Source organism: Poecile atricapillus, chromosome 19 (assembly GCF_030490865.1).
Source record: "Poecile atricapillus isolate bPoeAtr1 chromosome 19, bPoeAtr1.hap1, whole genome shotgun sequence".
NCBI classification, from domain to species: domain Eukaryota; kingdom Metazoa; phylum Chordata; class Aves; order Passeriformes; family Paridae; genus Poecile; species Poecile atricapillus.
In genome coordinates this window covers 157,557-171,938 of record NC_081267.1, presented here as the reverse complement: position 1 = coordinate 171,938, position 14,382 = coordinate 157,557, and the positions used below count along the sequence as shown (strand labels likewise).

General features: G+C 55.4%; 1 protein-coding gene across 1 annotated transcript in view; it reads left to right on the top strand.

The window, feature by feature from the left end:
• Positions 1–14,382, top strand: part of CHD8 (chromodomain helicase DNA binding protein 8) — a 55,040-nt gene that overhangs the window by 25,170 nt on the left and 15,488 nt on the right. Inside the window, exons 16-21 of the mRNA XM_058853130.1 lie at positions 345–600; positions 5,022–5,235; positions 7,513–7,708; positions 8,929–9,096; positions 11,791–11,970; positions 13,400–13,510. Coding sequence (XP_058709113.1) covers positions 345–600; positions 5,022–5,235; positions 7,513–7,708; positions 8,929–9,096; positions 11,791–11,970; positions 13,400–13,510 — 1,125 coding nt within the window. The remainder of the gene's footprint in view (positions 1–344; positions 601–5,021; positions 5,236–7,512; positions 7,709–8,928; positions 9,097–11,790; positions 11,971–13,399; positions 13,511–14,382) is intronic.

Sequence of the window (14,382 nt, the reverse complement as noted above, 5' to 3'; positions counted from 1 at the left end):
CTGTTCACACCTGTTCTCACCTGTGCAGGTGCAGAAGCTGCAGGCGCTGCTGAAGCCGATGATGCTGCGGCGGCTGAAGGAGGACGTGGAGAAGAACCCGGTGTCACACCTGTACACACCTGGTGTCACACACACACACCTGTACACACACACACCTGTTCACACCTGTTCACACCTGTTCTCACCTGTGCAGGTGCAGAAGCTGCAGGCGCTGCTGAAGCCGATGATGCTGCGGCGGCTGAAGGAGGACGTGGAGAAGAACCCGGTGTCACACACACACCTGGTGTCACACACACACACCTGTTCACACACACACCTGTTCACACCTGTTCTCACCTGTGCAGGTGCAGAAGCTGCAGGCGCTGCTGAAGCCGATGATGCTGCGGCGGCTGAAGGAGGACGTGGAGAAGAACCTGGCCCCCAAGCAGGAGACCATCATCGAGGTGGAGCTGACCAACGCGCAGAAGCGGCTGTACCGCGCCATCCTGGAGCGCAACTTCGCTTACCTGGCCAGGGGGGCGGGGCACGGCAACGTCCCCAACCTGCTCAACACCATGATGGAGCTGCGCAAGTGCTGCAACCACCCCTACCTCATCAATGGTGAGTGACACCTGGGGACACACCTGAGATACACCTGAACACACCTGGGTACACCTGGGTACACCTGGGGACACCTGAACACACCTGGGGTTACACCTGTCCCACCTGCTCAACACCATGATGGAGCTGCGCAAGTGCTGCAACCACCCCTACCTCATCAACGGTGAGTGACACCTGAGATACACCTGGACACACCTGGGGTACACCTGAACACACCTGAATACACATTGATACACCTGAACACACCTGGGGTTACACCTGTGCCACCTGCTCAACACCATGATGGAGCTGCGCAAGTGCTGCAACCACCCCTACCTCATCAACGGTGAGTGACACACCTGGGGACACACCTGGGGACACCTGAACACACCTGGGGACACCTGGGAACACCTGAACACACCTGAGTACACCTGGGCACACCTGGGGACATTTGGGATGTTTTGATGGAACCATTGATGATCACCAAAAGATCTCAGAGATGTTTTGATGGAACCGTTGATGTTTGGAGATCTGGGGTGGTCAGTGATGGTCACTGCTGGTCACCACTGGTCAGTGCTGGTCACCACTGGTCACTGATGGTCAGTGACGGTCACCACTGGTCAGTAATGGTCAGTGACGGTCACCACTGGTCACTGATGGTCAGTGACGGTCACCACTGGTCAGTGATGGTCAGTGCTGGTCACTACCGGTCAGTGATGGTCAGTGACGGTCACCACTGGTCAGTGATGGTCATTGAGGGTCTCCAAAAGATCTCAGTGATGGTTTGATGGAACCACTGATGATCATCCAAAGATCTCAGAGATGTTTTGATGGAACCATTGAAGGAACCGTTGATGCTTGGAGATCCGGGGTGGTCACCACTGGTCAGTGATGGTCACTGCTGGTCACCACTGGTCAGTGATGGTCACTGCTGGTCACCACTGGTCATTGGTGGTCACTTGAAGATCTCAGTGATGGTTTGATGGAACCATTGATGATCAGTGATGGTCACCAGAAGATCTCAGAGATGTTTTGATGGAACCATTGATGGAACCATTGATGTTGGGAGATCCGGGGTGGTCAGTGATGGTCACTGATGGTCATTGACGGTCAGTGATGGTCATTGAGGGTCTCCAGAAGATCTCAGTGATGTTTTGATGGAACCATTGATGGTCAGTGGTGGTCACCAGAAGATCTCAGAGATGTTTTGATGGAACCATTGAAGGAACCATTGATGTTTGGAGATCCGGGGTGGTCACCGCTGGTCACCACTGGTCAGTGCTGGTCACCGCTGGTCAGTGATGGTTATTGAGGGTCAGTGATGGTTATTGAGGGTCAGTGATGGTCATTGAGGATCTCTAAAAGATCTCGGTGATGGTTTGATGGAAACATTGATGGTCACCAGAAGATCTCAGAGATGTTTTGATGGAACCATTGATGGAACCATTGATGTTTGGAGATCCGGGGTGGTCACCGCTGGTTACCACTGGTCACTGATGGTCACCACTGGTCACCGGTGGTCATTGGTGGTCACCAGAAGATCTCAGAGATGTTTTGATGGAACCATTGAAGGAGCCATTGATATTTGGAGATCTGGGGTGGTCACCACTGGTCACTGCTGGTCACCACTGGTCACCACTGGTCAGTGATGGTCACCACTGGTCATTGGTGGTCACCTGAAGGTCTCAGTGATGTTTTGATGGAACCACTGATGGTCACCAGAAGATCTCAGAGATGTTTTGATGGAACCATTGAAGGAACCGTTGATGTTTGGAGCTCCGGGGTGGTCACCACTGGTCACTGATGGTCATTGATGGTCATTGAGGGTCTCCCAAAAGATCTCAGAGATGGTTTGATGGAACCACTGATGATCAGTGGTGGTCACCTGAAGATCTCAGAGATGTTTTGATGGAACCACTGATGGAACCGTTGATGTTTGGAGATCTGGGGTGGTCAGTGATGGTCACTGATGGTCAGTGATGGTCACCACTGGTCACTGATGGTCATTGATGGTCAGTGATGGTCATTGAAGGTCTCCAGAAGATCTCAGTGATGGTTTGATGGAACCACTGATGATCAGTGATGGTCTCCAGAAGATCTCAGAGATGTTTTGATGGAACCATTGATGGAACCGTTGATGTTTGGAGATCCAGGGTGGTCACCACTGGTCAGTGCTGGTCAGTGATGGTCACCACTGGTCATTGAGGGTCTCCAGAAGATCTCAGAGATGGTTTGATGGAACCATTGAAGGAACCGTTGATGTTTGGAGATCCGGGGTGGTCACCACTGGTCAGTGATGGTCAGTGGTGGTCATTGAGGGTCTCCAAAAGATCTCAGTGATGGTTTGATGGAACCACTGATGATCAGTGGTGGTCACCAAAAGATCTCAGAGATGTTTTGATGGAACCACTGATGGAACCATTGATGTTTGAAGATCCGGGGTGGTCACCACTGGTCAGTGCTGGTCAATGGTGGTCATTGAGGGTCACCAGAAGATCTCAGTGATGGTTTGACGGAACCATTGATGGTCAGTGATGGTCACCTGAACATCTCAGAGATGTTTTGATGGAACCATTGATGGAACCGTTGATGTTTGGAGATCCGGGGTGGTCACTGATGGTCACCGCTGGTCACTGTTGGTCATCACTGGTCAGTGATGGTCTCCAGAAGATCTCAGTGATGGTTTGATGGAACCATTGATGGTTACCAAAAGATCTCAGGGATGTTTTGATGGAACCATTGATGTTTGGAGATCTGGGATGGTCAGTGCTGGTCAGTGATGGTCACCACTGGTCAGTGATGGTCTCCAGAAGATCTCAGTGATGGTTTGATGGAACCATTGATGATCACCTGAAGATCTCAGAGATGTTTTGATGGAACCATTGATGGAACCGTTGATGTTTGGAGATCTGGGGTGGTCACTGATGGTCACCACTGGTCACTGATGGTCAGTGATGGTCACCACTGGTCATTGAGGGTCTCCCAAAAGATCTTGGTGATGGTTTGATGGAACCATTGATGATCAGTGGTGGTCACCAGAACATCTCAGAGATGTTTTGATGGAACCACTGATGGAACCATTGATATTTGGAGATCCGGGGTGGTCAGTGCTGGTCAGTGCTGGTCACCAGTGGTCAGTGATGGTCTCCAGAAGATCTCAGAGATGTTTTGATGGAACCACTGATGGAACCATTGATATTTGGAGATCCGGGGTGGTCACTACTGGTCACCGCTGGTCACCGGTGGTCATTGAAGGTCTCCAAAAGATCTCGGTGATGGTTTGATGGAACTACTGATGGTCATTGATGGTCTCCAAAAGATCTCAGAGATGTTTTGATGGAACCATTGATGGAACCATTGATGTTTGGAGATCTGGGGTGGTCACTGATGGTCACTGCTGGTCACCACTGGTCACCACTGGTCATCGCTGGTCACCTGAAGATCTCAGTGATGGTTTGATGGAACCATTGATGATCATCCAAAGATCTCAGAGATGTTTTGATGGAACCACTGATGGAACTGTTGATGTTTGGAGATCTGGGCTGGTCAGTGATGGTCAGTGGTGGTCACCAGAAGATCTCAGAGATGTTTTGATAGAACCATGGATGTTTGGAGATCTGGGGTGGTCAGTGATGGTCAGTGATGGTCATCACTGGTCATTGGTGGTCACCTGAAGGTCTCAGAGATGTTTTGATGGAACCATTGATGGAACCGTTGATGTTTGGAGATCTGGGGTGGTCACTACTGGTCACCGCTGGTCACTGCTGGTCACCGGTGGTCATTGAAGGTCTCCAAAAGATCTCAGGGAAGTTTTGATGGAACCATTGATGATCATTGGTGGTCACCTGAAGATCTCAGAGATGTTTTGATGGAACCATTGAAGGAACCATTGATGTTTGGAGATCTGGGCTGGTCACTGATGGTCACCACTGGTCAGTGATGGTCATTGACGGTCAGTGATGGTCATTGAGGGTCTCCAAAAGATCTCAGTGATGGTTTGACGGAACCATTGATGGTCAGTGATGGTCACCAAAAGATCTCAGAGATGTTTTGGTGGAACCATTGATGGAACCATTGATGTTTGGAGATCTGGGGTGGTCAGTGCTGGTCAATGATGGTCAATGGTGGTCATTGAGGGTCTCCAAAAGATCTCAGTGATGGTTGGATGGAACCATTGATGATCACCAGAAGATCTCAGAGATGTTTTGATGGAACCATTGATGTTTGGAGATCTGGGGTGGTCACCACTGGTTACCACTGGTCACCTGAACATCTCAGTGATGGTTTGATGGAACCATTGATGGTCAGTGATGGTCACCTGAAGATCTCAGAGATGTTTTGATGGAACCATTGAAGGAGCCATTGATATTTGGAGATCTGGGGTGGTCACCACTGGTCACCACTGGTCACCACTGGTCACCACGCGTCCGCGGTGTCCCCAGGAGCGGAGGAGCAGATCGTGGCGGAGCTGCGGGCGTCGCTGCCGTCGCCGGCGCCGCCGGACCTGGCGCTGCAGGCCCTGGTGCGCTCGGCCGGGAAGTTGGTGCTGCTGGACAAGCTCCTGCCCCGCCTGCGCGCCGGGGGACACAAGGTGCTGGTCTTCTCCCAGATGGTGCGCTGCCTGGACATCCTGGAGGACTACCTCATCCAGAAACGGTGAGGGGAATTGGGGGGAAAAAACGGGAAATTGGGAAAAATGTAAAAAAATGGGAAAAAACGGCAAAAAATGGAAAAAAAATGGCAAAAATTGGGGAAAAATGGGGAATAATGGGGAAAAAAATGGGACATCCTGGAGGAGTGCCTCATCCAGAAACGGTGAGGGGAATTGGGGGGAAAAACCGGGAAATTGGGAAAAAACGGAAAAAAACCTGAATAACCGCAAAAAACCGGAAAAAAAACGGCAAAAAAATGGCAAAAATTGCGGAATAATGGGGAAAAAAATGGGACATCCTGGAGGACTACCTCATCCAGAAACGGTGAGGGGAATTGGGGGGAAAAAACGGGAAATTGGGAAAAAACGAAAAATGGGAAAAAATGTGAAAAAATGGGAAAAAATGGGAAAAATGGCAAAGAAAAGGGCAAAAAAATGGGGAAAAATTGGGAAAAAAAACAGAGAAAAATGGGACATCCTGGAGGAGTGCCTCATCCAGAAACGGTGAGGGGATTTGGGGGAAAAACCGGGAAATTGGGAAAAAATGTAAAAAAATGGGAAAAATTGGGGAAAAAACAGCAAAAAAAGGGCAAAAAAACCAAGAAAAAAATGGGGAAAAAATGGGAGAAAAACCAGGGGATAATGGGACATCCTGGAGGAGTGCCTGATCCAGAAACGGTGGGTGGAATTGGGGGGAAAAAACGGGAATTTGGGAAAAATGTAAAAAAATGGGAAAAACGAGAAAAAACTGCAAAAAAATGGGGAAAAATGGCAAAAAAAAAGGGCAAAAAAATGGGGAAAAATTGGGGAAAAAAACAGAGAAAAATGGGACATCCTGGAGGAGTGCCTGATCCAGAAACGGTGAGGGGAATTGGGGGGAAAAACCGGGAAATTGGGAAAAATGTAAAAAAATGGGAAAAACGAGAAAAAACTGCAAAAAAATGGGGAAAAATGGCAAAAAAAAAGGGCAAAAAAATGGGGAAAAATTGGGGAAAAAAACAGAGAAAAATGGGACATCCTGGAGGAGTGCCTGATCCAGAAACGGTGAGGGGAATTGGGGGGAAAAACCGGGAAATTGGGAAAAATGTAAAAAAATGGGAAAAATTGGAAAAAACAGCAAAAAAAAAGGGCAAAAAAATGGCAAAAATTGGGGAAAAATGGGGAATAATGGGGAAAAAAAATGGGACATCCTGGAGGAGTACCTCATCCAGAAACGGTGGGTGGAATTGGGGGGAAAAAACGGGAATTTGGGAAAAAACGGAAAATGTGAAAAATTGGGGAAAAAACGGGAAAAAATGGCAAAAAAACCAAAAAAAAATGGGGAAAAAATGGGAAAAAAAACAGGGGATAATGGGACATCCTGGAGGAGTGCCTGATCCAGAAATGGTGAGGGGAATTGGGGGGAAAAACCGGGAAATTGGGAAAAATGGGTAAAAACCCCAAATAACTGCAAAAAAACAGAAAAAAAAAAAAGGCAAAAAAATAGGAACAAATGGGGAAAAATGGGGAAAAAATGGGGATAACGGGAAATCCTGGCGGAGTGCCTCACCCAGAAACGGTGAGTGGGATTGGGGTGAAAAAATGGGGAAAAAAAAAAAAAAAAAAGAAATTTAAAGAATGGGAAAAAATGGGGAAAAAATAGCGAAAAACTGAAGAAGTAATGGGAAAAAAATGGCAAAAAACTGAAGGAAGAATGGGAAAAAATGGCAAAAAACTGAAAAATTAGGTGTAAAAAGTGGCAAAAACAGGGAAAATGTGACCCTGTCCCTCACCTGTGGAGGTGTGTCCCCTGCAGGTACCCGTACGAGCGCATCGACGGGCGTGTCCCAGGTTTTTAGGGTGTGTCCCTCACCTGTTGAGGTGTGTCCCTGACCCGTTCAGGTGTGTCCCCTGCAGGTACCCGTACGAGCGCATCGACGGGTGTGTCCCTGGTTTTTAGGGTGTGTCCCAGGTGTTTGGGGCGTGTCCCTCACCTGTTCAGGTGTGTCCCTCCCAGGTACCCGTACGAGCGCATTGATGGGCGTGTCCCTGGGTTTTGGGGCGTGTCCCTCACCTGTTGAGGTGTGTCCCTCCCAGGTACCCGTACGAGCGCATCGACGGGCGTGTCCCAGGTTTTTAGGGTGTGTCCCTGACCCCCTTTAGGGCGTGTCCCTCACCTGTTCAGGTGTGTCCCTTGCAGGTACCCGTACGAGCGCATCGACGGGCGTGTCCCTGACCCCCTTTAGGGCGTGTCCCAGGTGTTTGGGGTGTGTCCCTGACCCGTTCAGGTGTGTCCCTCTCAGGTACCCGTACGAGCGCATCGACGGGCGTGTCCGGGGGAACCTGCGTCAGGCGGCCATCGACCGTTTCAGCCGGCCGGACTCGGACAGGTTCGTGTTCCTGTTGTGCACCCGCGCCGGGGGCCTGGGCATCAACCTGACGGCTGCAGACACCTGCATCATCTTCGACTCGGACTGGAACCCCCAGAACGACCTGCAGGTGAGAACAGGTGTGACTGGGACCCCCAGAACGATTTACAGGTGAGAACAGGTGTGACTGGAACCCCCAGAATGATCTACAGGTGTGACTGGGACCCCCAGAATGATCTACAGGTGTGACTGGGTGTGACTGACACCCCCAGAATGATCTACAGGTGTGACTGGGTGTGACTGACACCCCCAGAATGATCTACAGGTGAGAACAGGTGTGATTGGGACCCCCAGAACGACCTACAGGTGAGAACAGGTGTGATTGGGACCCCCAGAATGATCTACAGGTGTGTGCAGGTGTGACTGGAACCCCCAGAACGACCTACAGGTGTGTGTGGGTGTGACTGGAACCCCCAGAATGATCTACAGGTGTGTGTGGGTGTGACAAGGTGTGACTGGGACCCCCAGAATGATCTACAGGTGAGAACAGGTGTGATTGGGACCCCCAGAATGATCTACAGGTGTGACTGGAACCCCCAGAATGATCTACAGGTGTGATTGGGGTCATGGGGTCACCAGGTGTGACTGTGACTGGAACCCCCAGAACGATCTACAGGTGTGTGCAGGTGTGATTGGGACCCCCAGAATGATCTACAGGTGTGTGCAGGTGTGACTGGGACACCCAGAATGATCTACAGGTGAGAACAGGTGTGACTGGGACCCCCAGAATGATCTACAGGTGTGTACAGGTGTGACTGGGACCCCCAGAACGACCTGCAGGTGTGTGGGGTGTGACTGGAACCCCCAGAGTGATCTACAGGTGTGACTGGGTGTGACTGGGACCCACAGAACGACCTGCAGGTGAGAACAGGTGTGACTGGGACCCCCAGAATGATCTACAGGTGTGTGTGGGGTGTGAGTGGAACCCCCAGAACGATTTACAGGTGTGACTGGGGTCATGGGGTCACCAGGTGTGATTGGGGTTTGGGGTCCCAGGGTGGGTGTGTGTGGGGTGACAGGGTGTCCCTGCTGTTGTCCCTACAGGCGCAGGCGCAGTGTCACCGCATCGGGCAGTGACAGGATGGGACCTGTCGGGGTTTGGGGTCCCGGTGTGGATTTGGGTGGGGTGACAGGTTGTCCCCGGTGTCCCCAACAGGCGCAGACGCGGTGTCACCGCATCGGGCAGAGCAAGGATGGGATCTCTCAGGGGTTTGGGGTCTCAGGTTGGGTTTGGGGTCCCAGGCCAGGTTTCAGTGGGGTGACAGGTCGTGTCCCCGGTGTCCCCAACAGGCGCAGGCGCGGTGTCACCGCATCGGGCAGAGCAAGGCGGTGAAGGTGTACCGCCTCATCACCCGCAACTCCTACGAGCGCGAGATGTTCGACAAGGCCAGCCTGAAACTGGGGCTGGACAAAGCCGTGCTGCAGTCGATGAGCGGCCGCGAGGGCAGCATCGCTGGGGTGAGCACCTGGGGACACTGCTGGGGACACTGGGGACACTGCTGGGGACACTGCTGGGGACACTGGGGACAGCTCTGGGGACACTGGGGACACTGGGGACACTGGGGACACTGGGGACACTGGGGACAGCTCTGGGGACACTGGGGACACTGCTGGGGACACTGCTGGGGACACTGGGGACACTGCTGGGGACACTGGGGACACTGGGGACAGTTCTGGGGACACTGGGGACACTGCTGGGGACACTGGGGACACTGCTGGGGACATTGGGGACACTGCTGGGGACACTGCTGGGGACACTGGGGACACTGGGGACACTGGGGACACTGCTGGGGACATTGGGGACACTGCTGGGGACACTGCTGGGGACACTGGGGACACTGCTGGGGACACTGGGGACACTGGGGACAGTTCTGGGGACACTGGGGACAGCCCTGGGGACACCTGGGGACACTGGGGACACTGCTGGGGACACTGGGGACATTGGGGACACTGGGGACACTGGGGACACTGCTGGGGACACTGCTGGGGACACTGGGGACAACCCTGGGGACAGCCCTGGGGACACTGGGGACAGCCCTGGGGACACTGGGGACACTGGGGACACTGCTGGGGACACTGGGGACACTGGGGACACTGCTGGGGACACTGGGGACACTGGGGACACTGCTGGGGACACTGGGGACACTGCTGGGGACACTGGGGACAGCCCTGGGGACACCTGGGGACACTGGGGACACTGCTGGGGACACTGGGGACACTGCTGGGGACACTGGGGACACTGGGGACACTGGGGCTGGACAAAGCCGTGCTGCAGTCGATGAGCGGCCGCGAGGGCAGCATCGCTGGGGTGAGCACCTGGGGACACTGGGGTGACAATCCTGGGGACACTGGGGACACTGGGGACATTGGGGACACTGCTGGGGACACTGGGGACACTGCTGGGGACACTGGGGACACTGGGGACACTGCTGGGGACACTGCTGGGGACACTGGGGACACTGCTGGGGACACTGGGGACACTGGGGACACTGGGGACAGCCCTGGGGACACCTGGGGACGCTGGGGACACTGCTGGGGACACTGGGGACAGCCCTGGGGACACTGGGGACACTGGAGACAATCCTGGGGAGACTGGGGACACTGGGGACACTGGGGTCAGCCCTGGGGACACTGGGGACAGCTCTGGGGACACTGGGGACAGCTCTGGGGACAGCTCTGGGGACACTGGGGACAGCTCTGGGGACAGCCCTGGGGACAATCCTGGGGTGACAATCCTGGGGACAATCCTCAGGGGGTTTCCATACTGGGGTCCTACTGGATGGTGTTCTCCAGTTTGGGGTTCTCCTGGTTGAGGTTCTCCACATTGGGGTTCTCCAGGGCTCTCCTGGGTTCTCCAGGTTGAGGTTCTCCTGGTTGAGGTTCTCCAGGTTGGGTTCTCCAAGCTGAGCTTGTCCAAGGTGATGAGGTTGAGTTTGTCCAGGTTGAGGTTCTCCAGCTGAGGTTCTACAAGTTGAGGTTCTCCAGGTTGAGGTTCTCCAGGTTGAGGTTCTCCAAGTTGAGGTTCTCCAATTTTAAGCTAAGCTAAGGTTCTCCAAGCTGAGTTTGTCCAAGTTGGGGTTCTCCAGTTTGGGGTTCTTTGGGTTCAGATTCTGGAAGTTGAGGTTCTCCAAGCTGAGTTTGTGCAAGTTGGGGTTGTCCAGGCTGAAGTTCTCCAAGTTGGGGTTCTTCAGTTTAGGGTCCTCCAAGCTGAGGTTCTCCAGGTTCAGGTTCTCCAAGGTGAGGTTCTCCAAGGTGAGGTTCTCCAGATTCAGGTTCTTCAGCTCAGGGTTCTCCAGGTTGGGCTTCTCCAAGCTGAGGTTCTCCAGGTTGAGGTTCTCCAAGGTGAGGTTCTCCAAGGTGAGGTTCTTCAGGTTGAGGTTCTCCAGGTTGAGGTTCTCCAGGTTGAGGTTCTCCAAGGTGAGGTTCTCCAGGTTGAAGTTCTCCAAGTTGGGTTTCCTGGGAATTGGTGTTCCCCAGAGTTGTTGTGTCCCACATTTGGGGTGTCCCACATTTGGGGTGTCCCACATTTGGGGTGTCCCAGGATTTGGGGTCCCCCCGGGATTTGGGGTGTCCAAGTGTCCGGGTGTCCGAGTGTCCACGTGTCCGAGTGTCAGAGTGTCCGAGTGTCCGGGTGTCCGCGTGTCCGGGTGTCCGAGTGTCCGAGTGTCCGCGTGTCCGCGTGTCCGGGTGTCCGGGTGTCCGAGTGTCCGAGTGTCCGCGTGTCCGCGTGTCCGCGTGTCCGCGTGTCCGAGTGTCCGAGTGTCCGAGTGTCCGGGTGTCTGAGTGTCCGAGTGTCCGGGTGTCCGGGTGTCCGAGTGTCCGCGTGTCCGAGTGTCCGAGTGTCCGAGTGTCCGAGTGTCCGGGTGTCCGAGTGTCCGGGTGTCCGGGTGTCCGAGTGTCCGAGTGTCCGAGTGTCCAAGTGTCCGAGTGTCCGGGTGTCCGAGTGTCCGAGTGTCCGAGTGTCCGCGTGTCCGAGTGTCCGAGTGTCCGCGTGTCCGCGTGTCCGAGTGTCCGGGTGTCCGAGTGTCCGAGTGTCCGGGTGTCCGAGTGTCCGGGTGTCCGGGTGTCCGAGTGTCCGAGTGTCCGAGTGTCCGGGTGTCCGAGTGTCCGGGTGTCCGAGTGTCCGAGTGTCCGCGTGTCCGGCCGTTGCAGATCCAGCAGTTCTCCAAGAAGGAGATCGAGGACCTGCTGCGCAAGGGCGCCTACGCCGCCATCATGGACGAGGACGACGAGGGCGCCAAGTTCTGCGAGGAGGACATCGAGCAGATCCTGCTGCGGAGGAGCACCACCATCACCATCGAGAGCGAGGGCAAGGGCTCCACCTTCTCCAAGGTGAGTGGCCAGGTGTGGCCAGGTGTGTCCAGGTGTGTCCAGGGGTGTCCAGGTGGGGCTGGTGGAGCTCCACCACCACCACCACCACCATCACCATCGAGAGCGAGGGCAAGGGCTCCACCTTCTCCAAGGTGAGTGTCCAGGTGTGTCCAGGTGTGTCCAGGTGGGGCTGGAGAACATCCAGGTGTGGCCAGGTGTGTCCAGGTGGGGCTGGAGATGGTCCAGGGGTGTCCAGGTGGGGCTGGTGGAGCTCCACCACCACCACCATCACCATCGAGAGCGAGGGCAAGGGCTCCACCTTCTCCAAGGTGAGTGGCCAGGTGTGTCCAGGTGTGTCCAGGTGTGTCCAGGGGTGTCCAGGTGTGTCCAGGTGTGTCCAGGTGGGGCTGGTGGAGCTCCACCACCACCACCATCACCATCGAGAGCGAGGGCAAGGGCTCCACCTTCTCCAAGGTGAGTGGCCAGGTGTGTCCAGGTGTGTCCAGGTGGGGCTGGAGAAGGTCCACGTGTGTCCAGGGGTGTCCAGGTGTGTCCAGGTGGGGCTGGAGAAGGTCCAGGTGTGTCCAGGTGTGTCCAGGTGGTCTTTGGTGGTTCTAGAGAAGGTCCAGGTGGGGCTGGGCGGGGCTGGAGAAGATCCAGGTGTGTCCAGGTGGGGCTGGAGAAGGTCCAGGTGGGGCTGGGTGGAGTTAGGTGTTGTTAGAGAAGGTCCAGGTGTGTCCAGGTATGTCCAGGTGGGGCTGGAGAAGGTCCAGGCGGGGCTGGGTGGAGTTAGGTGGTGTTAGAGAAGGTCCAGGTGTGTCCAGGTGTGTCCAGGTGGTCTTTGGTGGTTCTAGAGAAGGTCCAGGTGGGGCTGGGCGGGGCTGGAGAACATCCAGGTGTGTCCAGGTGGGGCAGCCAGAGTGACCCTGGGTGACCACTGGTGACCTTGGGTGACCACTGGTGACCTTGGGTGACCATGGATGACCACTGGTGACCATTGGTGACCGTGGGTGATTATTAATGACCATGGGTGACCCTGGGTGACCACTGGTGACCACGGGTGACCACGGGTGACCACTGATGACCGTGGGTGACCGTGGGTGACCACCGCTGACCATGGGTGGTCCTGGGTGACCACGGGTGACCACGGGTGACCACTGCTGACCATGGGTGACCCTGGGTGGTCCTGGGTGACCACGGGTGACCACGGGTGACCACTGATGACCATGGGTGATCCTGGGTGACCGTGGGTGATTGCTGGTGACCGCGGGTGACCACTGATGACCATGGGTGACCACCACTGACCATGGGTGACCATGGGTGGTCCTGGGTGACCATGGGTGGCCCTGGGTGACCGCGGGTGATTGCTGGTGACCACCGCTGACCATGGGTGACCACGGGTGGCCCTGGGTGACCATGCTGACCGCTGACCGCTGTCCACCGTGGCCAGGCCAGCTTCGTGGCGTCCGAGAACCGCACGGACATCGCGCTGGACGACCCCAACTTCTGGCAGAAGTGGGCGAAGAAAGCTGACCTGGACCTGGAGCTGCTCAACAGCAAGGTGGGGTCACCCCGGGGTCAAGGGGTCATCGGGGGGTCATCTGGGGGGTCATGGGGTCACCCCGGGGTCATCGGGGGGTCATCGGGGGGTCATCGGGGGGTCATGGGGTCACCCCGGGGTCAAGGGGTCATCGGGGGGTCATCGGGGTCACCCCGGGGTCAAGGGGTCATCGGGGGTCAAGGGGTCACCCCAGGGGTCAAGGGGTCAGCTGGGGGTCATGGGGTCACCTTGGGGTCAAGGGGTGGGGCAGTGGCTGTAGGCACCGCTGACCACTGTCCATCCACTGACCACTGTCCATCTGTGCTGACCATTGTCCATCCTTGATGACCGCTGTCCATCCACTGTCCACTGACCATCCACTGACCACTGCACTGACCATTGTCCATCCACTGACCACTGTCCATCCCCACTGACCATTGTCCATCCACTGACCACTGCACTGACCACTGTCCATCCCCACTGACCGCTGTCCACCCACTGACCGCTGTGACCCCTCACTGACCCCTGTGTCCTCTCACTGACCCCTGACTGACCCCGTGACCCCACACTGACCCTGTGACCCCTGACTGACCCCTGTGACCCTTCATTGACCCCACTGACCCCCGTGACCCCTGACTGACCCCATGACCCCTGGCTGACCCTGTGTCCCCTGACTGACCCCTGAGTGACCCCTGACCCCTCACTGACCCCTCACTGACCCCGTGACCCCTGACTGACTCTGTGTCCCCTCCCTGACCCCTGAGTGACCTCACTGAGCACTGTGCCCCCTGACTGACCCCTGAGTGACCCCTGAGTGACCCCGTGACCCCCGGCTGACCCCTGAGTGACCTCTGTGTCCCCTCCCTGACCCCTGAGTGACCTCACTGAGCCCT